The following is a 27,650-nucleotide window of genomic DNA, read 5'->3' as shown; positions in this document are numbered from 1 at the left end:
GCAGCTTATGGTAGAGAAATTAACATTACAGTCTCTAGAAACAGCTCTGGTGGACATTCCTGCAGTCAGCATGCCAATTGCACACTCCCTCAAAACTTGAGACATCTGTGGCATTGTTATGTGACAAAACTGATCATTTTAGAGTGGCCTTTTATTGATGAACATTTGATGTCTTCGCTTACAGTCATTCTCATGGTTTACGGGGAAGCAAGTAATAATTTCTTTCCCAGGGGCTCATTGGTTGGCTGTTACAGTAGTTCCACAATTACACAAGACTGACAATATCTTCGAAAATGTTTGTCAAAAAATAAATTTATAATCAATAAACTACATTCTGTACATTGTATTCACATTACATCTGTACAACAATGCCTTATAATAATAATTGACAGGTATTGAGAGGTATGTGTGTACTCTCAGAGTGATGTCTCTTTGGGGTCCTTGGTCTCTGTTGCTGCAGGCCTGAAGGACAGAATCTCTGTGAATGTGTGACCTGTAGGAGATATCACAAGAAATGACTAATTAGTTACTCTGTACACTCTATAGATTGTTCTTCCTCTTAAGCTGAACATGTTATCACACATCCATCTCCCTCATCATTGCTCTCCTTCTATCATGTGGAATGACCAAAGGAATGTTTTTCCTTAAGCTATCTTCCTAGGGAAAGAGATAACTAATCAGTTCCTGAATGCTGTTCAACCGAATAGCATCTTCTGTATTTAACCCTTATTTAACATCCACATCATCAGCACCCAGGGAGCAGTTGTTGCCTTGCACATGGGCAGAATTGCATAATTTTCTACCTTGCCAGCTTGGGGATTTGAACCAACGACCTTTCAGTTACCTGCCCAACAGTCTTTACCTCTAGGCTACCAGCCACCTCATTCTCCATCTCTCCCCCTTTTTTACTCTGCCTGTATCTCCTTCTTCTCTATCCCTCTGTCCTCCCCAGCATATCTCTCTCTCTCCCATATCTTCCTCCTCCCTCCCCCCGCTCTCCATCTCTTTCTTCAGCTTCCCTCCAACCATCTCTCACGTTTCCACTGCTCCAGGAGCAGGTCTGTGTTGTCCATGGAGTGATCGTAGGGCTGGGCCTCAGTCTCCTCCTCTGGTTCTCTGAACTCGCTGAAAAAGGGCATGGCCAGCGCCTCCGACGCACTCACCCGCCTCTCAGGGTCCAGCAACAGCATGCGCTCCAGCACACAAACCGCTGCCACACAGAGAGGTATACAGTATCTCTAGCGGTGTTATGGTCAGAAGGACACTCCTGACAATAGTTAGAAACAGTTGCTGTTTTGTAAACCAGCGTTTTTGATCCTTTAGTAATAGACTGTCAAATTCAACTAACTACGTGTTCACATCATTGTATTGAACGTCTGCTCACCGTCTGAGCTAGCTTTGGAAAAAAGAAAGTGCAAATCTTTCTTTAGTACTTTGGGAAGGCTCCGTATGTAGTTTTTGGCCTGTTGGAAGAGGAGCAGATTTACCTGGGAGTGTATGTGTATTCTATTCCTATGTACTCTAGTAGGCTGTGTTTGCTTTGAATGTGTACTATCTGAATGTATTTTGAGTGCCCACATGACTTACATCTTGGCTTTGTAGCTTCGTAACAAAGTCTGCAGTGGGTGTACCAGTAATCTTCATGATCTCTTTCAGTTGGTCCAGGTCTGTGCTCACCCAGAGGTCAAGGGTCATTGCTCATGTGGTACAGGAAGTCACATTCACATGCTGCTCATACTATATATGCTTAGCCATAATAAGCTTACAGAACTAGTCTTTGACAGGTTGATAACATATCATTCTGCAATAGTTGTGTGGGGTGAAGACAGAGAGTAGTAAATACTGAAAAAGGATACGGTCATTTCCTTTGAACAGCGGCTTCCCCAGCAGCATCTCCGCCATGATGCAGCCCACCGACCAGATATCCACTGACGATAGAGGAGGACAAAGACATACATAGGACTGAATGGTCTTTCAGTACCACATTGCTACCAAACTGCTACCATACCAGTGGGTTCAATTACAGCGATATTGTACACAAATTGTACAAAGAGATAGATCTCCATAGGACCTCATACTGTAGGATATTTTTCTGGTTACAATAGCATGATTAATCATGGTGATAACACAGATGTTGACATTAGAAAGCACTGCCATCTTGTGGACAAAGAAGGCAGCCATGAATGAGTGATTGAGAGAGACTCACCAGTCTGGGTATAGTGCATCCAATTGAGGATTACCTCGGGGGCTCTGTACCAGCGAGTGACGACGTACCCCGTCATCTCTGTGTCTGTCTGCCGAGCCAGCCCGAAGTCAAGGATCTGAGACAGACAGAGAGAATTGCTTTGGCTACATTGGATTGTCCCTTTTATGACAATAAAGCACAGGAGGTTGATGGCACCTTAATTGGGGAGGCCGGGCTTGTGGTAATTTTTTTTAAAACATTTTATTTTACCTTTATTTAACCAGGTAGGCAAGTTGAGAACAAGTTCTCATTTACAATTGCGACCTGGCCAAGATAAAGCAAAGCAGTTCGACAGATACAACAACACAGAGTTACACATGGAGTAAAACAAACATACAGTCAATAATAAAGTATAAACAAGTCTATATACAATGTGAGCAAATGAGGTGAGAAGGGAGGTAAAGGCAAAAAAAGGCCTTGGTGGCAAGGTAAATACAATATAGCAAGTAAAACACTGGAATGGTAGCTTTGCAATGGAAGAATGTGCAAAGTAGAAATAAAAATAATGGGGTGCAAAGGAGCAAAATAAATAAATAAATTAAATACAGTTGGGAAAGAGGTAGTTGATAGGGCTAAATTATAGGTGGGCTATGTACAGGTGCAGTAATCTGGGAGCTGTTCTGACAGTTGGTGCTTAAAGCTAGTGAGGGAGATAAGTGTTTCCAGTTTCAGAGATTTTTGTAGTTCGTTCCAGTCATTGGCAGCAGAGAACTGGAAAGAGAGGCGGCCAAAGAAAGAATTGGTTTTGGGGGTGACTAGAGAGATATACCTGCTGGAGCGTGTGCTACAGGTGGGAGATGCTATGGTGACCAGCGAGCTGAGATAAGGGGGGACTTTACCTAGCAGGGTCTTGTAGATGACATGGAGCCAGTGGGTTTGGCGACGAGTATGAAGCGAGGGCCAGCCAACGAGAGCGTACAGGTCGCAATGGTGGGTAGTATATGGGGCTTTGGTGACAAAACGGATTGCACTGTGATAGACTGCATCCAATTTGTTGAGTAGGGTATTGGAGGCTATTTTGTAAATTACATCGCCAAAGTCGAGGATTGGTAGGATGGTCAGTTTTACAAGGGTATGTTTGGCAGCATGAGTGAAGGATGCTTTGTTGCGAAATAGGAAGCCAATTCTAGATTTAACTTTGGATTGGAGATGTTTGATATGGGTCTGGAAGGAGAGTTTACAGTCTAACCAGACACCTAAGTATTTGTAGTTGTCCACGTATTCTAAGTCAGAGCCGTCCAGAGTAGTGATGTTGGACAGGCGGGTAGGTGCAGGTAGCGATCGGTTGAAGAGCATGCATTTAGTTTTACTTGTATTTAAGAGCAATTGGAGGCCACGGAAGGAGAGTTGTATGGCATTGAAGCTTGCCTGGAGGGTTGTTAACACAGTGTCCAAAGAAGGGCCGGAAGTATACAGAATGGTGTCGTCTGCGTAGAGGTGGATCAGAGACTCACCAGCAGCAAGAGCGACCTCATTGATGTATACAGAGAAGAGAGTCGGTCCAAGAATTGAACCCTGTGGCACCCCCATAGAGACTGCCAGAGGTCCGGAAAACAGACCCTCCGATTTGACACACTGAACTCTATCAGAGAAGTAGTTGGTGAACCAGGCGAGGCAATCATTTGAGAAACCAAGGCTGTTGAGTCTGCCGATGAGGATGTGGTGATTGACAGAGTCGAAAGCCTTGGCCAGATCAATGAATACGGCTGCACAGTAATGTTTCTTATCGATGGCGGTTAAGATATCGTTTAGGACCTTGAGCGTGGCTGAGGTGCACCCATGACCAGCTCTGAAACCAGATTGCATAGCAGAGAAGGTATGGTGAGATTCAAAATGGTCGGTAATCTGTTTGTTGACTTGGCTTTCGAAGACCTTAGAAAGGCATGGTAGGATAGATATAGGTCTGTAGCAGTTTGGGTCAAGAGTGTCCCCCCCTTTGAAGAGGGGGATGACCGCAGCTGCTTTCCAATCTTTGGGAATCTCAGACGACACGAAAGAGAGGTTGAACAGGCTAGTAATAGGGGTGGCAACAATTTCGGCAGATAATTTTAGAAAGAAAGGGTCCAGATTGTCTAGCCCGGCTGATTTGTAGGGGTCCAGATTTTGCAGCTCTTTCAGAACATCAGCTGAATGGATTTGGGAGAAGGAGAAATGGGGAAGGCTTGGGCGAGTTGCTGTTGGGGGTGCAGTGCTGTTGACAGGGGTAGGAGTAGCCAGGTGGAAAGCATGGCCAGCAGTAGAAAAATGCTTATTGACATTTTCAATTATGGTGGATTTATCAGTGGTGACAGTGTTTCCTATCTTCAGTGCAGTGGGCAGCTGGGAGGAGGTGTTCTTATTCTCCATGGACTTTACAGTGTCCCAGAACTTTTTTGAGTTAGTGTTGCAAGAAGCAAATTTCTGCTTGAAAAAGCTAGCCTTGGCTTTTCTAACTGCTTGTGTATAATGGTTTCTAGCTTCCCTGAACAGCTGCATATCACCGGGGCTGTTCGATGCTAATGCAGAACGCCATAGGATGTTTTTGTGTTGGTTAAGGGCAGTCAGGTCTGGGGAGAACCAAGGGCTATATCTGTTCCTGGTTCTAAATTTCTTGAATGGGGCATGTTTATTTAAGATGGTTAGGAAGGCATTTAAAAAAAATATCCAGGCATCCTCTACTGACGGGATGAGGTCAATATCCTTCCAGGATACCCCGGCCAGGTCGATTAGAAAGGCCTGCTCGCTGAAGTGTTTCAGGGAGCGTTTTACAGTGATGAGAGGAGGTCGTTTGACCGCTGACCCATTACGGATGCAGGCAATGAGGCAGTGATCGCTGAGATCTTGGTTGAAGACAGCAGAGGTGTATTTAGAGGGGAAGTTGGTTAGGATGATATCTATGAGGGTGCCCGTGTTTAAGGCTTTGGGGAGGTACCTGGTAGGTTCATTGATAATTTGTGTGAGATTGAGGGCATCAAGTTTAGATTGTAGGATGGCTGGGGTGTTAAGCATGTTCCAGTTTAGGTCGCCTAGCAGCACGAGCTCTGAAGATAGATGGGGGGCAATCAGTTCACATATGGTGTCCAGAGCACAGCTGGGGGCAGAGGGTGGTCTATAGCAGGCGGCAACGGTGAGAGACTTGTTTTTAGAGAGGTGGATTTTTAAAAGTAGAAGTTCAAATTGTTTGGGTACAGACCTGGATAGTAGGACAGAACTCTGCAGGCTATCTTTGCAGTAGATTGCAACACCGCCCCCTTTGGCAGTTCTATCTTGTCTGAAAATGTTGTAGTTTGGAATTAAAATGTCTGAATTTTTGGTGGTCTTCCTAAGCCAGGATTCAGACACAGCTAGAACATCCGGGTTGGCAGAGTGTGCTAAAGCAGTGAATAGAACAAACTTAGGGAGGAGGCTTCTAATGTTAACATGCATGAAACCAAGGCTATTACGGTTACAGAAGTCGTCAAAAGAGAGCGCCTGGGGAATAGGAGTGGAGCTAGGCACTGCAGGGCCTGGATTCACCTCTACATCGCCAGAGGAACATAGGAGGAGTAGAATAAGGGTGCGACTAAAAGCAATAAGAATTGGTCGTCTAGAACGTCTGGAACAGAGAGTAAAAGGAGGTTTCTGGGGGCGATAAAATAGCATCAAGGTATAATGTACAGACAAAGGTAAGGTAGGATGTGAATACAGTGGAGGTAAACCTAGGTATTGAGTGATGAAGAGAGAGATATTGTCTCTAGAAACATCATTGAAACCAGGAGATGTCATTGCATGTGTGGGTGGTGGAACTAATAGGTTGGATAAGGTATAGTGAGCAGGACTAGAGGCTCTACAGTGAAATAAGCCAATAAACACTAACCAGAACAGCAATGGACAAGACATATTGACATTAAGGAGAGGCATGCTTAGTCGAGTGATCAAAGGGTCCAGTGAGTGGAGAGGTTGGTTGAGGGTCACGGCGATTTAGACAGCTAGCCAGGCCAACCGGTAGCAAGCTAGCATAGGATGGAGTCTGTTGTTAGCCACCTCTTGCGTTCGGTCAGTAGATTAGTGGGGTTCCGTGTGGTAGAGGGGATTAATCCAAATCACACAACAACGACAAAAATAAGAACAATAGATATAGTTATAGAGGCCCGAGAAGAAAACATAATAATAAAAATAAATAAATTGTCCGATTGTCTATTCAGATAGCAGCCGGTAAGACAGCTAACGGTTAGCGGGCCGCAGATGGGCGTTCAGGTAACGTCGCGACAGAGGAGCCAGCCGGATCTCATTCAGGTAGATAACGTCGGCAGTCCAGTTGTGAAGGCCCGGTGGGGCTCCGCGTAGGCAGTGAAACGGGTCCGGATAGGTGACTGCAGCCCAGGAGTGAATGATGGAACTCAGGAGTGATTGACGGAGCTGGCTAGCACCGGAACAATCGATGTTTGCTCCGGAATCGACGAAAGCCGACTGTCACACGGATAGCAGCTAGCTAGCTGTGAGATCCGGGTATGAATGTCCAGAGAGCAGTTGAAATCCAGGGACATGGAGAGAAAAATTGGTCCGGTATGTTCCGTTCCGAGCCGCGCTGCGCCGTACAAAACTGGCGATAGATTTTCGAGCTAAAGGATAGCTGATGACCACAAACCGTGGTTAGCTGAATACTAACGATTTGCCAGTAAAGAAGCTAACTAGCTTCTGATTAGCTTCTGGATTAGCTTCTGGGCTAGCTCCTGGGCTAGCTCCTGGCTAGCTTCTGGCTAGTTTCTGGCTAGCTTCTTGGAGTTTCTGGCTAGCTTCTTGGAGGATTACAGATCTGAGGTAAATAATACTTTTTTTATAAATATAAATTGGTGAGGCTGGTTGCAGGAGAGTGTTTAGAAGATGAGTTGATGGAAAATAAAAATAAAATGTATGTGAAAAAAAGTTGTAAATATATATATATACAGGACACGACAAGACGAGGACAAAAGACGTCTGAACTGCTATGCGATCTCGGAGGTAATGGCATGAGTGGAATAGTACAATGGTATCAAATACATGGTTTCCAGGTGTTTGATGCCATGCCATTCCATTTGCTCCGTTCCAGCCATTACTATGATCTCTCCTCCCCTCAGCAGCCTCCACTTCAATAAAGTGTATTTCATTTAAATCGAAAGAGAGCGAGACTGAACAGGGACAGCACAGTGCCTATCACAGGTCTGGTAGCAATAGATATATATGTAGTACCTTCAGCTCACAGTCTTCGTTGACAGATAAATTTCCAGGTTTGAGATCCTGTTGGTATTTAGAAAAATTACATTATCATGCTGCCAGATTGACGCAAACACACGCAAGCACACACACAAAGAGCTTCTGATATGGAAAACGGCATGAATAGCAGTGGGCGTGAAAAAGAGCAAGGGCCCCAACACCAATGCACATAGTTGAAAGGTCAGAGTTTACGCACCCTGTGGATGATCCCTGCAGAGTGGATATACTGTGGGGAGACACAAAAGACCAGGAAAAGAGAAAGTCTTAAAATTAGAAAAAGAAGGTGGTATTCAAGTATATTCTGGGAAACATTTAAACCTTCTGTATAAACTGCCTTTATTTTGTATCATATTTGAATGTTGGGGATAAAATTAGCATTTGTAGGTATATCTTTTAAACTGCTTAGAATTGTATATATATATATTGCTCTTTTGAGTGCATGTATGCAACTCTAACCTTGAGTCCTCTCAGCATTTGATAGACAAGGAATTGCACCCTCTCCTGTGACAATCTCTCCATCTTCATCAGTTTCCCCAGATCAGTACCCATGAGTGGCATTACCAGGTAACTGAGAATGACAGGGGAAAAGGAAAAAATATATACTTTATTGTGAATAAAAACATTCAATATATGAACAGGAAGGGTATTGGACAAAGAGGTACTTACAAGTCATGAAACCTGTCCAATGAGATCTCAGAAGTGAACACATCCAGCAGTCCAATCACCTAATCCAAGCCAATCAAAGAATAACAGAAAATAAATAGAATAGCTCAATTATAGATTAACTGGATAATTTTTTTTGTGCATCATGTATCTCAATTACAGCATCAGGAAATGATTCCCACTTGAAGTTACACACACACACAATTGTGATACGGGGTGTGTCTCTGTCGTTCTAGAGTGAGCCACTGACTAAAGTAGATGTTGCTATGAGGCATTTTTTTCCGCAACATGGATTGGCTTCCTTCTCAGCCTTTCCTTGTGTACCATTATTAAACTCTACCTTTTCATGTTCATTTCATTTTTAGACACGGCCTAATTAGTGGTGTGAAACAGACACCTTTTCTATTTATGAGAATTAACCAGTATTCAGGAAGGGCCCTCACATTTTCGTGCTTCATGTGCTTGAGGAGCCGGAGCTCTCTGTAGGCCCTCTTGGCAAAGAGCTTCGACTGGAAGGGTCTGTGGAGCTTCTTGATGGCCACCCTCACCCCAGTCCTGCGGTCCTGGGCGGAGCTGCAGCAAGACATGTAGGTAAAGGGAAGAAAACATTTTAGCAATGTAGGCCATTGGCGGTAGCCTACTGAAGAAGGACCCAACTCTCTTATTGTATTTTTTATTGAATGCTTGATTAATTATTTATTTAAAATAATATACATCCAAATATCATGTTTTATAATCAAGTGGTTAGGCCTACTTCAAAGACATCCTTGGGAATTTCTGGAATTCATGTAGAAACATTTGTTCGGCCTATATCCCAAGAAACATTGCGCAAAGACCCAGAACAGATGTAGGCCGATGCACTTAAATCTAAATCTTCTGCTCACTAAAACCCAACGAACAATGAGGCCAGTGGGGGTTCTTTGTTATGCTTTTCCCGACTTCACAAAGCCAAAAAAAAGTCCCTGCCGTGTAAACTATGTTTAGGAATGAAACAGAAACCGCATAATGTAATTCATCAAATAGCAGCGATGTTTGTTGATGACTTAATTCGGACACAATCCAGCGCTCCACTGCACAAAAAACTTCCTTTTGATATAACCACATGAAGAATGCATGAGATGAACGGATAAAAAAAAAAACACGATGCTTATTTTAGGAACGAGTCACGTCTTGTTGTGGCTTGGTTTGTATTGCCTTAACATAGGCTATTGTTAACTCCAAATTCGACATTTACGAAGAGTAGCCTACCCATGTTTGATGATTAAACTCGTATAAAACTCACCATACTGTGCCATACGCGCCAGTCCCCACCTGCTTTAGCTCACGGTATCGCTCTGGAACCTCCCATGCCGTTTTGTTTACCTCCTGACGGTAAAATCCTGTCCGCGTGCGGACCGACATATCCAAATCGATTTGGGGGTCAATGTTTCCCCAGCTAACTCTTAATTCGGGGATAATGAGGCGTTGTTGTGCATGAGACACTTCGTTCACTTGCTCTCATGCAGCCACCACCACCTTACCTACACACTCTAGCACTCGGGAAATGCGCAATGCATTCCGTTGCCCGACAGTGGTCTCCAGTGACACGAATAAAGAACCGTAACCAGTGACTGGTCTCACTTGTTTTTAAAACCTCAATGGTATCACTGGTGAACACACCATCGCCTGGTGGCATGACCTCTGTATTTTGTCAGAAAAAGGTAAACACTAGTCGCCCTGTGCGATTGATGGGTGTGTCTGTGTCCAGGCTCATTTTTACATTTTAGTAATTTATCAGATGCTCTTTATCCAGATTAAGGTTACGAGCCTTGCTCAAGAGCACATGGGCATATTTTTCACCTAGTCGACTCAGGGATTCGAACCAGCAACACTCTTAACAGCTAGGCTACCTGCCGCCCTGGCTCCTTATTGTCTTACAATCAAGTTATAAGGAATGTTGCCAAAATGCTGTCTGTTGCCATGAGATAGCGGAGAGCTAGCCTAGCCTGAAGATAGGGATGAAAGTTATTTTAGTATTTCCCTGGCCTCCCTTCCTTTCTGCTTTGCTGATAGTGTTGTTGCTGTTTATATGCAGGCTCAGAAGTAAAAATGTACCCCCCCCCCCCCACACACACACACACACACACAGTAAGATAACTGGTGATGAATTTAGCTTTTATTGATGACGAGGAAGAAGAGGATACATGCGTCGTCATGATGGTCTCTCATAATACTGTCTCTGTTCTGTGGCTGAGAGATTATGACATAGTTTGATGCCTGCAGGCATGTTTGTTGGAAACATGCAAGAATGGACCTTGAAGGCAAATTGACACACACACACACACACACAGAAAAGGCCATGTATACTCAGACTTGGAACCCATAAAGCACTGGAAAGCTACTGTTTGTGTGGGCTGGGAGTATTGATGGAACTTTGGCCATGTGGAGGAGGAATGAGTAGGCCGTAACTCTGGGGTAAAGTGGTCTTTCATAATGCCACAACATGCTATGCCCATGACAGATTCTCACCACTGACATAGTGCTGCATACCGGCTGATAGGCTGCTGCGTGATACTTGGAAACATAAAGGAGTTTGTCCAATCAACAACAGACTTAATCATTTTTGGGAGAAAACAAGACTGGACTGATGCACGCATCATTCGTTATTCATGACGTTACCAAGACAGGGAATAGATCGATTTGATTTATTCTGAATATGTGTAACCAAATGTTTACTTGTTCATGCTGCATAATGGTGTTATAACTGTTGTAATAGAGTTGAGTTGGTTGACATCAACTGTCATGAGTTGTCATGGCATTATGACACAGAGTTGACATTCGGTTATTGATTGGAAATGCATACGGCAGAAATTGTACAGTTCAAATTCATGCCACCATAGAATGAAAAGACACTTGTTTTTTAAACATACAGTTTTGTATACATTCATCTTTTTTGCAGTTCTATTTAAATCCACCAAGTTTCCAAAATCAACATTTGTACATGACACATACAAGACCGTAAATAGTCAAACATCAATCGAGAAAGAGTATTTTGGATTATCTCTACTGTAATTGAGGCATGGTGTATATGATTGATGTTGAAGTTCTTGGGGTAGTATATGTTGCAGTTCCAGAACATGTTTTTTACTGAAAATTGAATTATTTTACTCCCCTGTAATTCGTTCACCTCAGTACGCCCCTTTAAAACATGCTGAATATTAGACCTCTGAAACTACAACATTCAGACCTATTGTAAATCCAATTTAATCTGCATAATGGTATCTGTGGGAGTCACTGTGGGTAATGGTATCTGTGGGAGTCACTGTGGGTAATGGTATCTGTGGGAGTCACTGTGGGTAATGGTATCTGTGGGAGTCACTGTGGGTAATGGTATCTGTGGGAGTCACTGTGGGTAATGGTATCTGTGGGAGTCACTGTGGGTAATGGTATCTGTGGGAGTCACTGTGGGTAATGGTATCTGTGGGAGTCACTGTGGGTAATGGTATCTGTGGGAGTCACTGTGGGTAATAGTATCTGTTGAATGTTCAGATGTAAACTTCAGCTATAGGGTTGGGTTTCTCAACAGTGCCAGGGACTAGTAAAACCTGTTGGACTGGAGCCAAGTGGAATTTGAAATGGGTGATACCAGCAACAAATGCATACATGCTTACATGCAGGTCACTGCAAAAATAATGGAAACACTTGAGTTAATAAGAGATACAAAGCATATTGAAAACAGGTGCTTCCACATAGGTATGGTTTCTGAGTTAATTAATTAATCAATTAACATCCCATCATGTTTAGGGTCATGTATAAAAATGCTGGGCAGGCCATTATTTTGGCCACGATGACTATGCCCTCACAGGATGACAATGCTCCCATCGACAGGGCACGAATGGTCACTGAATGGTTTGACGTGCATGAAAACGATGTAAACCATATGCCATGGCTGTCTCAGTCACCAGATCTCAACCCAATTGAACACTTATGGGAGATTCTGGAGCGGCGCCTGAGACAGCGTTTTCCACCACCCCCATCAAAACACCAAACGATGGAATTTCCCATGAAAGAACGGTGTCGCATCCCACCAATGGAGTTCCAGAAACTTTGCCAAGGTGCACTGAATCTGCTCTGGCTTGTGTTTTGCCCAATGCCCTGTTAAAACACTTTATGTTGATGTATTCTTTATGTTGGCAGTTACCTGTACATTGGGACATATCTACATAACTGCATTGCTGCAAATGCTATGTCTCCGTAAACAAAACACTACCACCGGTGTTAAAAACTGTAAAAACAACTGTAAAAACAATTCTAAATGCTTAGGGAATCTGGCCAATAGTTGTACATGATGTGGCATATTGGTGAGGGTTGGGGGATGTTGTGCAGTAACAGCACAAAGGGCATTCATTGGTCTATATCGAGGGAGGAACCATCTTATGTAAGTTTCTGTGAAATAACATATTTGCTACAACTAAAATAGAAATATGATAAAATGTGTGGAAAATTCTTGACAAAAATTCACTAGAACCCTATGTCATAAAACTGTCATTACTATGACATAACAGGTGTTATAAGCAGACTTAAACTGACATCCGTTATGACTGCTTATAAAATGTCTTCATGACGAAAGATTTCCAGTAACCTATAGCCAATGACCATTTACCAGTTGGACCCTTAGGTAGATTTGAAAACCCTAGTGCTACTTTCTCTCTCTGTCTCTGTCTGTCTCTCTCTCCTACCTCTCTTCAACAGACTGTAAACATTTACCTATCAAAGCATGCTCCCTGTAATCATCGTAATGTGCGTATTCTCATCACTTTCAGTTCAACCAGACCTCCCCTCTCCCTGCTCCCCTTTTACAAAACTCAAGACAGGCAGTCAAATAGCCAGTCACAGTGAGCAAGGGGAGGGGTGTCATGCCTTTAGGGGACACAGCGTTGTTTCTCTCTTTCTTTCGGATCCTCCCGCCTCCCCAACGCCGACAGACAGACGGAGACAAGACGGCGGTCCTTCCTCAGCTGACGGGACAGATCGAGCAGAAGGAGGCAGGGTTTGTCTTTCACTGTTCCACCTGTAGACTACTCGTCTCGCTGACAGGCGCTTTGATTCCTTTCATCTCCCCAAACACCAGCTCTGTATAGGGGGATGGAGAGAGAGAGAGAAAGAGAGAGAGAAAGAAGATGCGGTGAAGAAAGAGGGATGAACAAAAGGTGAGCAGGAAGAGAGAACATTTATATCTGGTCAAGAACACAGCAGAAAATAACTGTTGAATCTTTAAAAAGGAAAATCCCTCTTAACCTCCTCCACTCCAGCCACCTTCCATCTCTCTCTCTCTCTCTCTCGCTCTCTCACCTTTCCACTCCTCTAGTGTGCGGTCCTTGCTCTCCAGCGTCTGGTCGTAGGGCAGGGCCTCTGGTTCGTCATCCGGGTCGTGGTACTGGGAGAAATAAGGGTGGGAGAGAGCCTCACTGGCAGAGATACGCCCATCACAGTCCAGAACCAGCATGCGCTTCAGTAGATTCACAGCTGAGGGAGAGAGGGAGAGGGAGGGAGAGAGAAGAATGGAGATGCAGAGAGAAAGATGGAGACCGAGATTAAGATGCAGGCACAAAGGGAAAAATACTAGCAAAGCTGCCTTATGTAATCCATAGCCTTGGTTTAAAATTTGCCTCCAGCAAATTCAGTTATCGGGTATGACTCAGTCTCACCCATTGGGTTGGCTCCTCTGAATATCTTCTCTAAGTCCTGCTGGGGCATGAAGGGTAGAGACTGGATATATTTCTGAGCCTATGAATAGGAAGCAATGTACAACGACACACGTGACAATGTGTACAGTACATTGCAGGGCCAATTGATCCATCAATTGAGAAATCAATCATGCTACAAGCAAAATATTGAATAATCTATCATCAAATTAGTCAATCAATTACACCGATCAATGGATGTCAGGGGATCATCAGTATCATTAAAGCATTGCTATAGCTAAATGATCCATTCAACTTTCCCATCTCTCCCTCTATTTCTCCATCTTCTCACATGTTCAGAAGAGATCTTCTGTAGAAGGTCAGGGGTCGGGGTGCCCACCACCTCCATAATCCTCTTCAGCTGGTCGATATCTTAGATCAGGAGGGGTTAATTAAGGGCCATCATGATCGTGAAAAAGTCATTTGGTTGGCAGGACCAACTCTTTAGGTAGAACAACTGACCGAGGTTAGGCATACTTGACTTTGCTAGAACAGTGTTCTGGTGTTAGTTTTATGCACACAGCATACTCCTACATTTGAGGACCCAATACAGACATACAAAGCAGTAAATCACATTCCTATTTGTTTCAGTCTTTAGACTCTGTACAGTGACAGCCAATACAATTCAGTCCATTGTGAACTTCCTTTCCTTTCAGTCACTCTCAATACACTTCCCCTTCAGACAGAAAGGCTATATCTCTAGATGGGATTGTGATGCAAATATGGGAGGAGCTGATGTGTGTCCATAGAGCAGTATTGGTGGTAACAGCGCTGGAGAGTGGTTGTGGAGTGTAGTGCACTCAGTCTCAAGCCATGTCCGTGTTAGTGAAAGATACAGTCGTTGCCTGGAAACAGGACCTTCCCCTTCAGCAGCTCTCCCATGATGCATCCCACTGACCAGATATCCACTGTAACAGAGGCGTTAACATTCAGTCGTCATAACAACAGGATTTTACGATTAGCCATAACGGCACAGATATAGCTAGCTAATTTTTCTTTCTGGATAGAACTGCATGATGATAGAGTATGTGTTTGGTTGTTATATTAGAAGGTGTCTGGTAATGTGTGGTGTGAAATGAGAATCTTGGTTTTATGATCATTTTTGGGTTGTGTGAGTGTGGATCTGTACCTGTCTGATTGTAGTGCATCCAATTAAGCATGATTTCTGGCGCTCGATACCAGCGAGTCGCCACGTACCCCGTCATCTCATCATCCGTCTGTCTGGCCAATCCAAAGTCAAGGATCTGGGGGAGAGAGAGACACAGGTTGTCATGGTGATAGCCATTACCGAGTTGGGGGGGGGGGGTTGTGATTGTCTGAGGCGTTGAGGAGTTGGGTGGCTGGGCCACTGGTCTTACCCTCAGCTCGCAGTCCTCGTTCACTGCCACGTTACTTGGTTTTAGGTCCTGTGAGACAGACACATGAAAAGACAGAACGTTCAACACAAAGACTGTCTGAGGGACAGGGGAAAAGAAAGGGAGAAAGAAAGGGAGAAAGACAGACAGACAGACAGAACAATCTCTCTCTAACAAACTCACACAATATGATATGATCTACTTTCACACATACCGGTACATTTTAAATACAGAATGCCTTTTAAAGCCAACAAAGCACAAAATGAAAAGAGTGGGCAAGAAGAGAAGAGAAGAGGAAAGCCACCACTCACTCTGTGGATCAGTCCTGCTGAATGGATGTACTGTTCAGGGGGAGACGGAAAAGGGACATGGTAGCGGGATTGGGGGAGGAGTGGGTGGAGAGAGGAAAGAAAGGAGAGAGAGAGAGAGGTCAACAGTGTATTCCAACATTGGCCCCTGTCTAAAAGGGTCTACATTTTTTGTTAATTCCTTGGTAACTAGGTTTGCTAGTTACTTGGCTGGCTGGTCAGTCCCCTGTTAACTGTACTACCTAGTGAGCCAGGCATAATGTAGCTTTCAAACTTAGCAGTATATCCGAGTTTATAATCAAAAGTCAGGGTGCAGTATATATACCATTTCAGAGGATGTTAATTAAGGGATTTTCTAGTAAATTATAGCCAGTAGTTTTATAGTATAAAAATGATCATCATGGTGTTTGAGGTTCAATTGTGGCACATTGAAATACTTAACAGTTTCCTTTGAGTTAAAACAATTATTATCAGGGAAGGTTGCTTTGTACTGTCAGTGTATGGGATAGTATGTATAAAAAAACATGTCTAAACATGATACAACTACCTTGAGGCCTCTGAGCAGCTGGTAAATAAGAAACTGCACATGCTCATCAGAGAGACGCTGGAATTTGACTATGTTGTTCAGGTCTGCCCCCATCAAGTTGGTTACCAGGTAGCTGGAAAGAGGAGGAGGAGGGAGGAGGAGGAGGGGACTTTTAGAACAGTGCGTGGAGATGTTCCATTTCAGTTAGATAGTACATGCCTTGAATCCTGGTGAAAAGCTCTATTTAAATGCAACATGTTATCATCAGAATAACCATGACAGTATAATCACTGTTTGGGGTATGTTGGACATCCTAGTGCTCTTTCAGTGGTCACTCACACTTCATGGAAGTCCTCTAGCGATGCAGCAGGGGAGAATACATCCAGTAGTCCTATTACCTGTTGAGGGAGAAGGTTGATGCCAAAGAGTTACAACTCTATTGTGCATTATCAAGGCAATTTTGGTCAACTAGCCAACACGGGAGGGCTTCAACCACTCCTTACTCACGTTCTCATGTTTCATGTGCTTGAGCAGCCGGAGCTCACGGTACGAGCGCCTACTGTGGATAAGGGACTGGAAAGGCCGAGACAGCTTTTTCACCGCCACCTTCTGTCGTAGCCGCACGTCATATGCTGAGCTGTGTGTGTGTGTGGGGGGGAGATGAGCGACAGCAGATTACAAAATGAAATGCATTGCTTTTAAACATGTTGATCATTAAATGATTAGAATCATTATTGTTTCCTTTGAAGTGCAAATGTATGTCTGAGTAGTGTACTGGTGTTGCGCTGCCGTCTTCGTTGTTGACAGTGTTATTTCTACTTCGGCAGCATTTGGTGCAACATCTTACTCAATTCCGATGTTGCACAGAGAGAAGGAGTGTTAGGGGAAATGAAAAAGATACTAAGCAATAACATTATAGAGGAATGAAGAGACAAAGGAGTGTACTGTAGAAGGAGTAGAGAAGGTCAGAGAGAGATTGAGGGAGAGCAAGAGATGAGGGAGGGGACAGGAAGTACCAGACAGGAAATAAAAGTGTTTGAGAAATCGAAAGAAACTGGACAGAAGGAAAGAAGAAGCAGTAAAGGAGGTGAGAAAGAGGAATTGTGAAGTAAAGAGGAAGGAGAGGCAGCACAGAGCCACAACGGCACGAGAAGTTAAAACAACCACGTAAATCACTGTCATTATCAACCTGACCTTTAACCCCTTTAACCAGCCTGCGAGGAGCACTACACCATTACTATGTTGTTACCTGCGGCCTGCCACGTGTACAACACAAAAGGCCATGCACATACCTGAAGGCATCGCCTTCAGACAAGGCCAAGTGCATTCATTTCATGCACAGCCACAGAAGCACCTGCTGCTTCCCCAGATGCCCCTGTTAAATGTTAGCCAAACAGGCAGCTAGCATACCATCATCTTTCCATGACACAAGCCAGACCTCTCAGTCACACACACACACACACACACACTCTGCCATCTCATCTTCCATACATGGCTGTCCACCTCACTGCCCACAACTCCACAGGCAGGCTGTGCATCGATTTCTACAACTGACTGTCTTCCATCTCAGAACGTTTTATCAGCCGTTACAGTAATGCAGCGCAATATCTGATGCAAAGTCATTTGGATTTCTCTCTCACTTTCTCTCTCTTCATCTAGCTATCTATATTGACTTTAGACTTAAGCATATGCAATCATTCAAAGGAAATAGTGGGGCATACATGAAAGCATCTGCCAGAGCATCTTGTTTGCACCTAGAATTTAAAATGAAGGATGCTTGCTTTTATTCTCCAGCATCTTGCTCCCCACAGCATGTTAACACTGATAGACAGTTCCATGTACTTGAGATTATATTTCATGTGTGCGTTCATCCGAGAGCTTCGGCGGTCATCGCTTGTCCTCTCACGTTGTAAACAAACTCTGCACAACAGTGTCGGCTAAATGGCACCGCAGCGACATGATAATAGCTCTTTAAGCAGCCAAACCCCTACAAATACCACACACTCACAGTAGCCATGATTTGCATAGTGTTGCTGCAACAGTTGAAATGGGCACATGGAATTGAGTTCTTTTGACTAAATTAAGCATTCATGATGCAAGCGCAAACATTTGCACAACGCTATATTACTGTTACATAACGTTACACCAACAAAGAGTTTCCCAGTTACATTGTGAAGAATATGTTCAGTATCATGGACAAGTTCTAAACCCATCAGTCAGAACGAATTAGAGTTATATTATTGGCCAAGACGTTCCAACTTCCTTTCAGGAGACCGATGGAAGGAAAAGTAACCATTGAGATTGAATTAGGGGTTTGCAGTCTGCATGCTGAGCGGGAAATGAGAAATGATACGACTTGGGAAAGCGAAGGGAAGTAGCAGTACGATGTCTCAAGATTGACAAATATTTTCATTACGCGTGACTGGTGTTTTGCAGTCTATGAAAAGCTTTCCAGTTATTGGAATAAATTCTATTTAAAGTAGCAACCACATTTGTGAAAATCTCAGACATTCCAATGCATTTTAAATGTGCATTTTCATTCAGATATGAGTTTTGATGCCTGCTGGTATAATGATGGAAAACTAATACATGTGTATATGTGATGTTCTGCATGGTATGCAGTCAATGTGTGATATTAGTCTGCTTTAGTGCATGCACAATAATACCTCTGTCTGGTGGCTACACCATTCAGGCAGCTTGGCTGGCTGCATCACCGCTTGGTATGGCAGCTGCTTGGCATCCGACCGTAAGGCACTACAGAGATTAGTGTGTATGGCTTAGTACATCACTGGGGCCAAGCTAACCTGCCATCCAGAACCTCTATACCAGGCGGTGTAGGAGGAAGGCCCTAAAAATTGTCAAAGACTCCTGCCACCCAAGTTATAGACTGTTCTCTCTGCTACCACAGGGCAGGCGGTACCGGAGCACCAAATTCTAAGACCAAAATGCTCCTGAACAGCGTCTACCCCCAAGCCATAAGATTGCTGAACAGTTAATCAAATGGCTACACTGACTATTTGCCAGGGGTGTAAAATACTTTAAAGTACTACTTAAGTATTTTTTTGGGGTATCTGTAATTTACTTTACTGTTTATATTTGACAACTTTTACTTTACTACATACATTTTCCCTGACACCCGAAAATGCTCGTTACATTTTGAATGCTAAGCAGGACAGAAAATGGTCCAATTCACACACGTATCAAGAGAACCTCGCTGGTCATTCCTACTAAACACAAATGCTTTGTTTGTAAATTATGTCTGTTGGAGTGTGACCCTGGCTATCCGTAAATTTAAAAAAAGACAATTGTGTCGTCTGGTTTGCTTAATATAATGAATTTTACTTTTGATACTTAAGTATATTTTAGCAACTACATTTTACTTTTGATACTTAAGTATATTTTAGCAACTACATTTTACTTTTGATACTTAAGTATATTTTAGCAACTACATTTTACTTTTGATACTTAAGTATATTTTAGCAACTACATTTTACTTTTGATACTTAAGTATATTTTAGCAACTACATTTTACTTTTGATACTTAAGTGTATTTAAAACCAAATACATTTAGACTTTTACTCAAGTAGTTTTTTACGGGATGACTTTCACTTTTACTTCAGTCATTTTCTATTAAGGTATCTTTTACTTTTACTCAAAGTATGACAATTGGGTACTTTTTCCACCACTGCCATTTACATTGACCCCCTTTTTATTTGTACTGACTCTGTTGCACTGGCTCTATGCCCACTCACTGGACTATACCCACACACTCACACATACTACACTGACACTCCAACACGCTCACACACACCAAACACACACATACACTTACAGATAGACACACTTTCACACTCATCACATACGCTGCTGCTACTTTGTTTATCACCTATCCTGATTGCCTAGTCACCTTTACCCTTACCTACATGTACATACTGTATTACCTCAACTACCTCGTACCCCTGCACATTGACTCGGTACCGGTGCTCCATGTATATATTTTTCTTACTTTTTAACTCCCAACCCCCTATAATATACCTTCCCAATTCCCAAACCCCCACCCCTCTGCTAATCAATCAGCTCTGCCATGGAGAAAACAGTGACAATGACTGGAGCACAGCCTGAACAATGCAGGGCTCAGAGAGAGAGAGAAAGAGAGAGGGAGATTGTGTGCAAGAATGTGAGTGTCCTTGCTGGCTAGACTGGTACTATGAGCAGTGGTGCCATTTTGTAGGTGTAGCAGATCACACGACTGCATTGCTCTGCATCTTGGTTGATGGTGTATTAAATGTGTTTGTGAATCCACATAAATAATGAGTTTTGTTTTTAACTGTAGAGAATTGTATTAGTCAAAAGAAGCAGACACAGGGATGGTCTTTGTTTGAATTGTTGCTATGCTATCATGTATACCTATCTATCAGCTTCCAAGGTCTTTATCAAATCAAACAGACATAACTGTGCCGACTTCACCAGGATTTCTCAGTGGAGTAGTAAAACACTGCAGTTCTTCCCATCAACCAGCTAGGCTAAACTTCCATTAAATCTAATTGACCAATAAAGGCTTAGATATTGCTTGGGCTAACATGTAGTTTCTGTGCCTCCCTTCTCTTCCATGTCTGCTGCATCACAGATGTCTGTTGTCTGTCTCCCTGGGCTGATCCTCAGACGATCACATCCTCACTTCCCTCTGTCCTAGGAGATGCAAAAGCATTGGCTTGACAGGCCATGGTTGGCTGTTTTACCAGCATATAAACAACAAAGAGAGATGTGCCCACAATGTTAATCTAATCTATCTACCAGTGCTTTTATAGTAAAAGCAGACATTGAAACCGCAAAGCACTTAATTTCCCTTCCCATGCATGGATCAATATGTATTGCCTGTATGACACTCAAGCCGAGGTGCACACATCACCATGACACCTCGCCATGGCAACGGTGTCTCTTCTCCTGCAACAGACAAAGAGTGATCCAAAATTAAAACAAGGAAATATTGCCCAACCCACTTGTGAGAAAAAAGGAACTTGTTCATGTGGAAATGTAGACCATAAGAACCACCTCATTGGGCTAGACAGCGGTGTGTGTGTGTGCGTGAGAGAAAGAGAGAGCGTTTACTGTATGGGGAGGAGATCAGGTTGTGAAATTGAAGTCTGTTATTCGGTCAAAAGACTGGTAGTCATGAATACAATGTTGAGATGTATTCTAAGAGGCCCCTCTTCACTGTCTGAAGTGAACATATGCATATCAAAGACAAAAGTCCATAACAGCACAAATGTCTGAAAAAAACAAAACAATTCAAGATATTTGCAACTGAGGTGCCCCCTACACATGCCCATGGCTTTACAGATGTGTCATGCATCCTTCAGTTGTTCAGTGCAGATCCCCCCGAAGTGCTGTCCCTGTTATTAATAGCCCCCAAAACCTTATGGAACTAATGTATCCTATTGAGAACTGTCACGATTCAGAGGATCTCCGGTAGCGCGTGGTTGCAGGTGCGATGCGCCGATAACTCCTAATTGTCTCCTCTTTCGGTATGGGAATCGTATGGGGCAGACCGAATCAGCTATTGTACATGCAAAGCTTGAGGTGTTTAATGCCTCCGCACCGAGAGGCAACAACTGCAGACAGTCTGCTGTTCGAGTGATGACGCCCAGTATTTGGGAATGGTGTCAACGACAGATAAACCAATAAAATGGAAAACGAAGCCTTTATGACAGCATCATATTGATACAAATAGAGTAGTCTAGTGAATCCACATTGAACAAACATGAAAATAACATTGATGACTTTCTCGTGCATAACAACTAACTGCGCTACATTAACAAATTATATTAAATCAGCCTAATAACTGCCTCAATAATAACAATAGACTGGTAATTGCACAATAGTAACGAGAATAGGCTATACATAGGCCTATTGTTTTTCCAATATTATCCAATAATGCATATTCATAATACAAATCATACGGATAAATTATGTTTTCCCTCTGCATTGTATTGTGTTTCTGGACTTCTTTGCAGCCTCGCCCCTTCCTCTTTCATATAGCCTACTCACCATACCGAACCGTAGGCCCCCGAGCCCACGGGAGTCAGGTTCTGGTACCGCTCGGGAACCTCCCATACAGTCTTGTTCAGCTCCTGCCGATAGTAGCCTGGTCTGGCCGACATTTTTACCGTAAATAAAACGAGCTCTCAGTACTGGACTGATTGCTCTGTCTTCACAATCCGCGGTAACTGTCTCCGAATGAGTGCACAGAGGGGAGCTGCTGACTCTCTTTCTGTCTCTCTCTCTTTCTCTCTCTCGCTCAGTTCAATTCAAGGGCTTTATTTTAAAATTAAATTAAAATTGCCAAAGCAAGTGAAGTAGACAATAAACAAAAGTATCTTTCTCTCTCTCGATATTTCTGTGAAGGGGGAAGTGTAAATAGAGAGATAGGGCTGGTAATAGATTCTGAGCACGATGTCTCAGACATGGGGGGTGCTGAGTGGAAGGGGGGATGAGATAGGGGAGTGATTCATCTCATTAATCTATTAGGATAGGCTACTGCAAATAATAGTTACCCATAGCCTATGTAAACCTTATCATTTTTTTTTTTTTTATGAAAATGGGATTATGTCTCCAATGCATGTTTTTGCAAAGCTCAATGGTTCAGTTGATTTGAGTTTATGGCACCTTGTTGCATCAATATGGCCATCAATGCAGCCGTGTCAATTTCACAGAAGTCACAGTTATAGCATGAAATGCATACATAAAAAATACCAATATTGTCATTATAACTATGTAGCTGTCTCCAATAAACTACAGTGATCACACAAAGCTAAATACTACATTTTAATTTGAATAATATTTTCTTTACTTTTATCTACTCTACTTTTAAACAATCAAATTAGTACAGTTAATAACAGTCATAGCCATCCATGGTTATGAGTAAACATACAGTATCATTAAGTAATATAATGTAATAGTAAAAATAGTAATAATAATTCTAATAGTAATAATAGTAATAGTGGTTTAATAATATAATGAATTGAAATGCAGGGCCTTTCCAGACCCTGAGTGTCTGCAGACTGTCCAGGCTGCCATGTAGAGCCCTCTAGTGGAGATCTGTTAAAACATCACATACAGGATAAGAGGACATTGATGTATCTTTAATGACTAGACCTTGCTATTTTGTTTTTGCTTATTCAAGACTATTAAACAACAGTATACTATTGGCTACAGTAAAGGCAGAAAATAGCAATTCAGATAGTAGCCAACTGTAGAGAGGGGGTTTCTGGGATGTAGGTTGAGCCTTATTCAATAGGGAGGTATAATCAAAGCATTGCATAAAGTAATACATTCCATAGAGCTGACATGAGAGTCAAGACAGTAAATCTCTATTCCGCAGTAAACCATGACAGTTCTATGTAACATTGGTCTATCTGCAACATTCTGAGTGTTCCACCCCTCTGAACAAGCCCCAAAATAGGAGCTTAAAAGTTGAGCAACGCACCTTGACAGATGAAGGGTAATTCCTGATGACAGGAAGCATCCAGCCATTTCAGTTCTCCGTTACCAACCCGGACCATCTTACCACAATGGTAATTGATGGGGTTGAGGGGGAAGCAGCTGTGCCACTCACTGTACTTCACCACCTTATCAACATCACTACTGGTCCACAGCCAGGGGGCGTTCCACTCAAAGATGGACCTCTCCAGACCAATCCACACTTCCCCACATTGCAGCTCCACGTTGGCCAGGAGCTGGGTCACGTCAGCATGCACAGTCTGGTTGGTGATTTGCACCAGGTTAGACTTGGAGCCACGACTTTTACAGAACTTCAGGGAATTGATCCAGCTCTTGGACTCGTTGAAGAAGTGCAGGTAATCTGCATGGACAAGACAAACACACATGAAACTGCACACGTTAATGCAAGTTAATAAACACAAAACCACAAATACACATACACTTTCGGTCTTATTTGCCATTAAAACGCTCACAATTGTCACTTGTGCACCCAATTGTCACTTGTGCACCATGTCTGACACTCACTAGGATGGAGTGGAGAAGTTGTACTACTGGGGGAGGATGTTGGCTGATTGTTTGGGGAGGTGAAACCTGATGAGGTCAGTTGTCCACTGGAAGTTGAGGTTGGTAGTGTGGTGGACTGTCTGTCAGTAGTGGTAGTTGGTGAGGTGGTGGACTGTCCATTAATAGTGATAGTTGGTGAGGTGGTGGACTGTCCTTTACTAGTGGTAATTGGTGAGGTGGTGGACTGTCCATAAGTAGTGGTAGGTGGTGAGGTGGTGGACTGTCCATTAGTAGTGGTAGTTGGTGAGGTGGTGGACTGTCCCTTAGTAGTGGTAGTTGGTGAGGTGGTGGACTCTCCCTCAGTAGTGGTAGTTGGTGAGGTGGTGGACTGTCCATAAGTAGTGGTAGGTGGTGAGGTGGTGGACTGTCCCTTAGTAGTGGTAGTTGGTGAGGTGGTGGACTGTCCCTTAGTAGTGGTAGTTGGTGAGGTGGTGGACTGTCCATTAGTAGTGGTAGTTGGTGAGGTGGTGGACTGTCCCTTAGTAATGGTAGTTGGTGAGGTGGTGGACTGTCCCTTAGTAGTGGTAGTTGGTGAGGTGGTGGACTGTCCCTTAGTAGTGGTAGTTGGTGAGGTGGTGGACTGTCCCTTAGTAGTGGTAGGTGGTGAGGTGGTGGACTGTCCCTTAGTAGTGGTAGTTGGTGAGGTGGTGGACTGTCCCTTAGTAGTGGTAGTTGGTGAGGTGGTGGACTGTCCCTTAGTAGTGGTAGTTGGTGAGGTGGTGGACTGTCCCTTAGTAGTGGTAGTTGGTGAGGTGGTGGACTGTCCCTTAGTAGTGGTAGTTGGTGAGGTGGTGGACTGTCCCTTAGTAGTGGTAGTTGGTGAGGTGGTAGGTGTTGTGGTAAAAATTTCTGTAGACGGAGGTCCAGTTGAAGTAGGGCTGGTGGTTTCAGGTGTAACAGGAGTGTTTAAATCCCCGGTGTTGTTAAGTGGATGTTCATCTGTTAGAATGAAGTAGAATACATTTCAGCACATTTGAAGTTTCCTGTTTTTATAATTGACACAAAAACAAAGTAGGCCTAATCTTTATAAAATATTTCATCACATTAAAACTAGGATTTTCTTTGTGTAGATTCCATACAACGTATTCATGGATGATGACCATTTAGTTTGATAACAATCTCACAAGGTTCAACTTACCTCCATAGCAAAGGAAAGCACTTTGACGAGAGCAATCTTTTGGTCTCCATTTTCTGTTCAGCTGTACACAGTTTCCATCTACCCTGGTGTTTTCCCATTGCTGAAATGGTTCTCCATTTGACCATTCCCATTTTGTGTTGCTGTTGTTGTGCTTAAGTCCAATCCAGGTGTCCCCTTCAGTCACCTCATCAAAGGATTCCTGTTCTTTCTGGTTAAGGATACTTGCCAGATCTCTGCCTTTGCTCTTGCAGTCTTTCAGAGCATCCTGCTGCGTCTTTGTCCCAGGCATCAGCTCATACACCTTCTCTGTTGTTGCATTACCACGATGAACTTCTAGGAGGGAAGAAGAAACTGACACATCAGATTTCATGAGACCATTAATGACTTCACACAATAAGAAATAATTTGGAAGTTACAGATGATAATCTAATTAGGTGTTTGAGGTCTGATTAGATGAAGAATAGAGGTTTTGAGTAGGTGTTGTCAATCAATCCCATTTGTTAAATGACAAGTTGGATTTTCCATTGATAAAAAGAGACAGTGAGTGATTAATTCCTTACCTCGTTGACACATATACTGTCTTTGAGTTGCACAAGAGACTGGTTGCCAGTGAGATGAAATAGACAAGACACAGTCATGACCCCAGTTATGGCCGCCAAAACCCTTTTCCCAGTTAAAGAACATGAAGTCCTCTCCATCAGACCACTTCCACTTTTCAGTTGAACCAGACCTATGGAGCCCAATCCACACATCACCGATGAAATTACCCAAAGAAGATTGAATTGCCTTCCAATCCTCTTCTGTGTGTATGATGGACAGGTTTGTGTAGTGTTGTCTGCAGTACTCTTGTGCTTCAGTCCAGTTTTTCTCCTCAAGGACGAGGCTGTACTTTTTGGCTGAGTAGGTGACTGTTTTAAATAGAGAAAATGCTTATCAGACTGCTTGTTGTATTGAGTGGCAAACATTACCATCTTTAGTTACCACTTTCTATTGTAAAATACAGGCAACACATACTGTTTGATAGCAGAGTAATATAGAGATATGGATGTAATTGAGGAAAGCAACAGAGCATGTGTCGGGGGCATGGAGAAATTAAAGAATATGCAAACTCATTCTAAAAATGTTTTATGAGGGTCAGGGCGTGACAATTAGGGCCTATTAACAAAATCTGCCTCTGTTCATTAGATATACTATATGAATCGAAATACGTGTGTACTCACTGATACCACTGCAGTTTTTCAGGGAGTAGCCTGAGGTTGCATGTTCAAGGTATTGTATTGTGACAGGCATATCATCAGTTGAGGTCATCAGAAAACAGTGTCTGTGGGATAAATATCACACAGAATCTGGTAGTAGTTATCAGAAATGAACAACATGAATGGTGTTGATCTAAAAATTCTATAGCTGCCTCGAACACATATTGAAGAAAAAAAAAGAAGCTTTTTGAGCATGTAGGCTACCTGTTATTTAGGTTATTTATTCCTGCTTCTTTCCCAACAAATGTGAAGTACTGGCAATTGTAATGTTCGGTGCATTTCTGCCTGCACTGACTTGCATTAGTTACGAATGGCGGCGATTGTTCCATATTATTTATCCCAAAATCCACTCCTTTCATTAGGTTCCTCTCACAACCTGTGTAACAGAGACATTTTACATTTGACACAGCTTGATTTTTTTGTTGTTGACACAACTCAAGTCAACTAGGCAACCAAAAATATGTGATCAGCACTACAGTAGTCTCTAGAAGGACAGAACGCAGAATAAACAATACTGGACTAGAGAGACAAGGTATCAAGTGGTACAGTGCCTTGCGAAAGTATTCGGCCCCCTTGAACTTTGCGACCTTTTGCCACATTTCAGGCTTCAAACATAAAGATATAAAACTGTATTTTTTTTGTGAAGAATCAACAACAAGTGGGACACAATCATAAAGTGGAACGACATTTATTGGATATTTCAAACTTTTTTAACAAATCAAAACTGAAAAATTGGGCGTGCAAAATTATTCAGCCCCCTTAAGTTAATACTTTGTAGCGCCACCTTTTGCTGCGATTACAGCTGTAAGTCGCTTGGGGTATGTCTCTATCAGTTTTGCACATCGAGAGACTGACATTTTTTCCCATTCCTCCTTGCAAAACAGCTCGAGCTCAGTGAGGTTGGATGGAGAGCATTTGTGAACAGCAGTTTTCAGTTCTCGATTGGATTCAGGTCTGGACTTTGACTTGGCCATTCTAACACCTGGATGTTTATTTTTGAACCATTCCATTGTAGATTTTGCTTTATGTTTTGGATCATTGTCTTGTTGGAAGACAAATCTCCGTCCCAGTCTTTTGCAGACTCCATCAGGTTCTTCCAGATTGGTCCTGTATTTGGCTCCATCCATCTTCCCATCAATTTTAACCATCTTACCTGTCCCT

The 27,650-nt window shown here is 43.0% G+C and overlaps 3 protein-coding genes across 4 annotated transcripts; all 3 read right to left on the bottom strand.

Moving 5' to 3' along the window:
- Positions 1-280: 280 nt before the first annotated feature.
- Positions 281-9,854, bottom strand: LOC110490392 (mitogen-activated protein kinase 12). 2 transcript variants are annotated; one of them, XM_021563763.3, is made up of 12 exons: positions 9,402-9,854; positions 8,563-8,692; positions 8,123-8,181; positions 7,913-8,024; positions 7,653-7,682; positions 7,433-7,480; positions 2,207-2,321; positions 1,857-1,928; positions 1,588-1,667; positions 1,385-1,463; positions 1,037-1,210; positions 281-493 (listed from the first exon to the last, which is right to left on the bottom strand). In XM_021563763.3, the coding sequence occupies exons 1-12, from the start codon at positions 9,518-9,520 to the stop codon at positions 417-419; spliced, it is 1,095 nt and encodes a 364-aa protein (XP_021419438.1). In that variant the 5' UTR covers positions 9,521-9,854; the 3' UTR covers positions 281-416. The 2 variants fall into 2 exon arrangements, with proteins under 2 accessions (XP_021419438.1, XP_090056687.1); XM_090200561.1 differs by lacking the exons at positions 1,037-1,210; positions 1,385-1,463 and having other exon boundaries at positions 9,402-9,755.
- Positions 9,855-10,245: 391 nt separating this feature from the next.
- LOC110490762 (mitogen-activated protein kinase 11) lies at positions 10,246-22,528 on the bottom strand. Its single transcript, XM_036944760.2, has 12 exons — positions 22,080-22,528; positions 16,539-16,668; positions 16,371-16,429; positions 16,053-16,164; positions 15,509-15,538; positions 15,201-15,248; positions 14,972-15,086; positions 14,679-14,750; positions 14,135-14,214; positions 13,807-13,885; positions 13,451-13,624; positions 10,246-13,231 (listed from the first exon to the last, which is right to left on the bottom strand). Exons 1-12 carry the CDS (start codon positions 22,190-22,192, stop codon positions 13,158-13,160), a joined length of 1,086 nt encoding a protein of 361 aa, XP_036800655.1. The 5' UTR covers positions 22,193-22,528; the 3' UTR covers positions 10,246-13,157.
- On the bottom strand, positions 22,512-26,861 carry LOC118938896 (uncharacterized). The gene is made up of 7 exons (XM_090200560.1): positions 26,694-26,861; positions 26,454-26,554; positions 25,794-26,141; positions 25,234-25,566; positions 24,057-25,034; positions 23,518-23,892; positions 22,512-23,129 (listed from the first exon to the last, which is right to left on the bottom strand). Exons 1-7 carry the CDS (start codon positions 26,846-26,848, stop codon positions 23,119-23,121), a joined length of 2,301 nt encoding a protein of 766 aa, XP_090056686.1. The 5' UTR covers positions 26,849-26,861; the 3' UTR covers positions 22,512-23,118.
- Positions 26,862-27,650: the final 789 nt, after the last annotated feature.

The sequence above is a fragment of the Oncorhynchus mykiss genome, chromosome 15, assembly GCF_057628025.1.
Source record: "Oncorhynchus mykiss isolate SJ-2025 chromosome 15, ASM5762802v1, whole genome shotgun sequence".
Taxonomy (NCBI): Eukaryota; Metazoa; Chordata; class Actinopteri; order Salmoniformes; family Salmonidae; genus Oncorhynchus; species Oncorhynchus mykiss.
This window is presented reverse-complemented; position numbering and strand designations above follow the sequence as displayed.

What these genes read in the sequence shown, in the direction of transcription:
- LOC110490392 (XM_021563763.3), bottom strand. Translation starts at nt 9,520, where the DNA reads ATGTCGGTCCGCACGCGGACAGGATTTTACCGTCAGGAGGTAAACAAA. An exon ending in AAATGCTGAGAGGACTCAAG is followed by an intron (nt 7,683 to 7,912) that starts GTTAGAGTTGCA and finishes GTCTCCCCACAG; the next exon opens with TATATCCACTCTGCAGGGAT. An exon ending in GATGCACTATACCCAGACTG is followed by an intron (nt 1,929 to 2,206) that starts GTGAGTCTCTCT and finishes CTCTATCGTCAG; the next exon opens with TGGATATCTGGTCGGTGGGC.
- LOC110490762 (XM_036944760.2), bottom strand. Translation starts at nt 22,192, where the DNA reads ATGTCGGCCAGACCAGGCTACTATCGGCAGGAGCTGAACAAGACTGTA. An exon ending in AGCACATGAAACATGAGAAC is followed by an intron (nt 16,430 to 16,538) that starts GTGAGTAAGGAG and finishes CTCCCTCAACAG; the next exon opens with GTAATAGGACTACTGGATGT. An exon ending in ACGAGGACTGCGAGCTGAGG is followed by an intron (nt 15,087 to 15,200) that starts GTAAGACCAGTG and finishes TCTCTCCCCCAG; the next exon opens with ATCCTTGACTTTGGATTGGC.
- LOC118938896 (XM_090200560.1), bottom strand. Translation starts at nt 26,848, where the DNA reads ATGAAAGGAGTGGATTTTGGGATAAATAATATGGAACAATCGCCGCCA. An exon ending in ACAGTATATGTGTCAACGAG is followed by an intron (nt 25,567 to 25,793) that starts GTAAGGAATTAA and finishes CTTCCCTCCTAG; the next exon opens with AAGTTCATCGTGGTAATGCA. An exon ending in AACTTCTCCACTCCATCCTA is followed by an intron (nt 23,893 to 24,056) that starts GTGAGTGTCAGA and finishes TTGTCCATGCAG; the next exon opens with ATTACCTGCACTTCTTCAAC.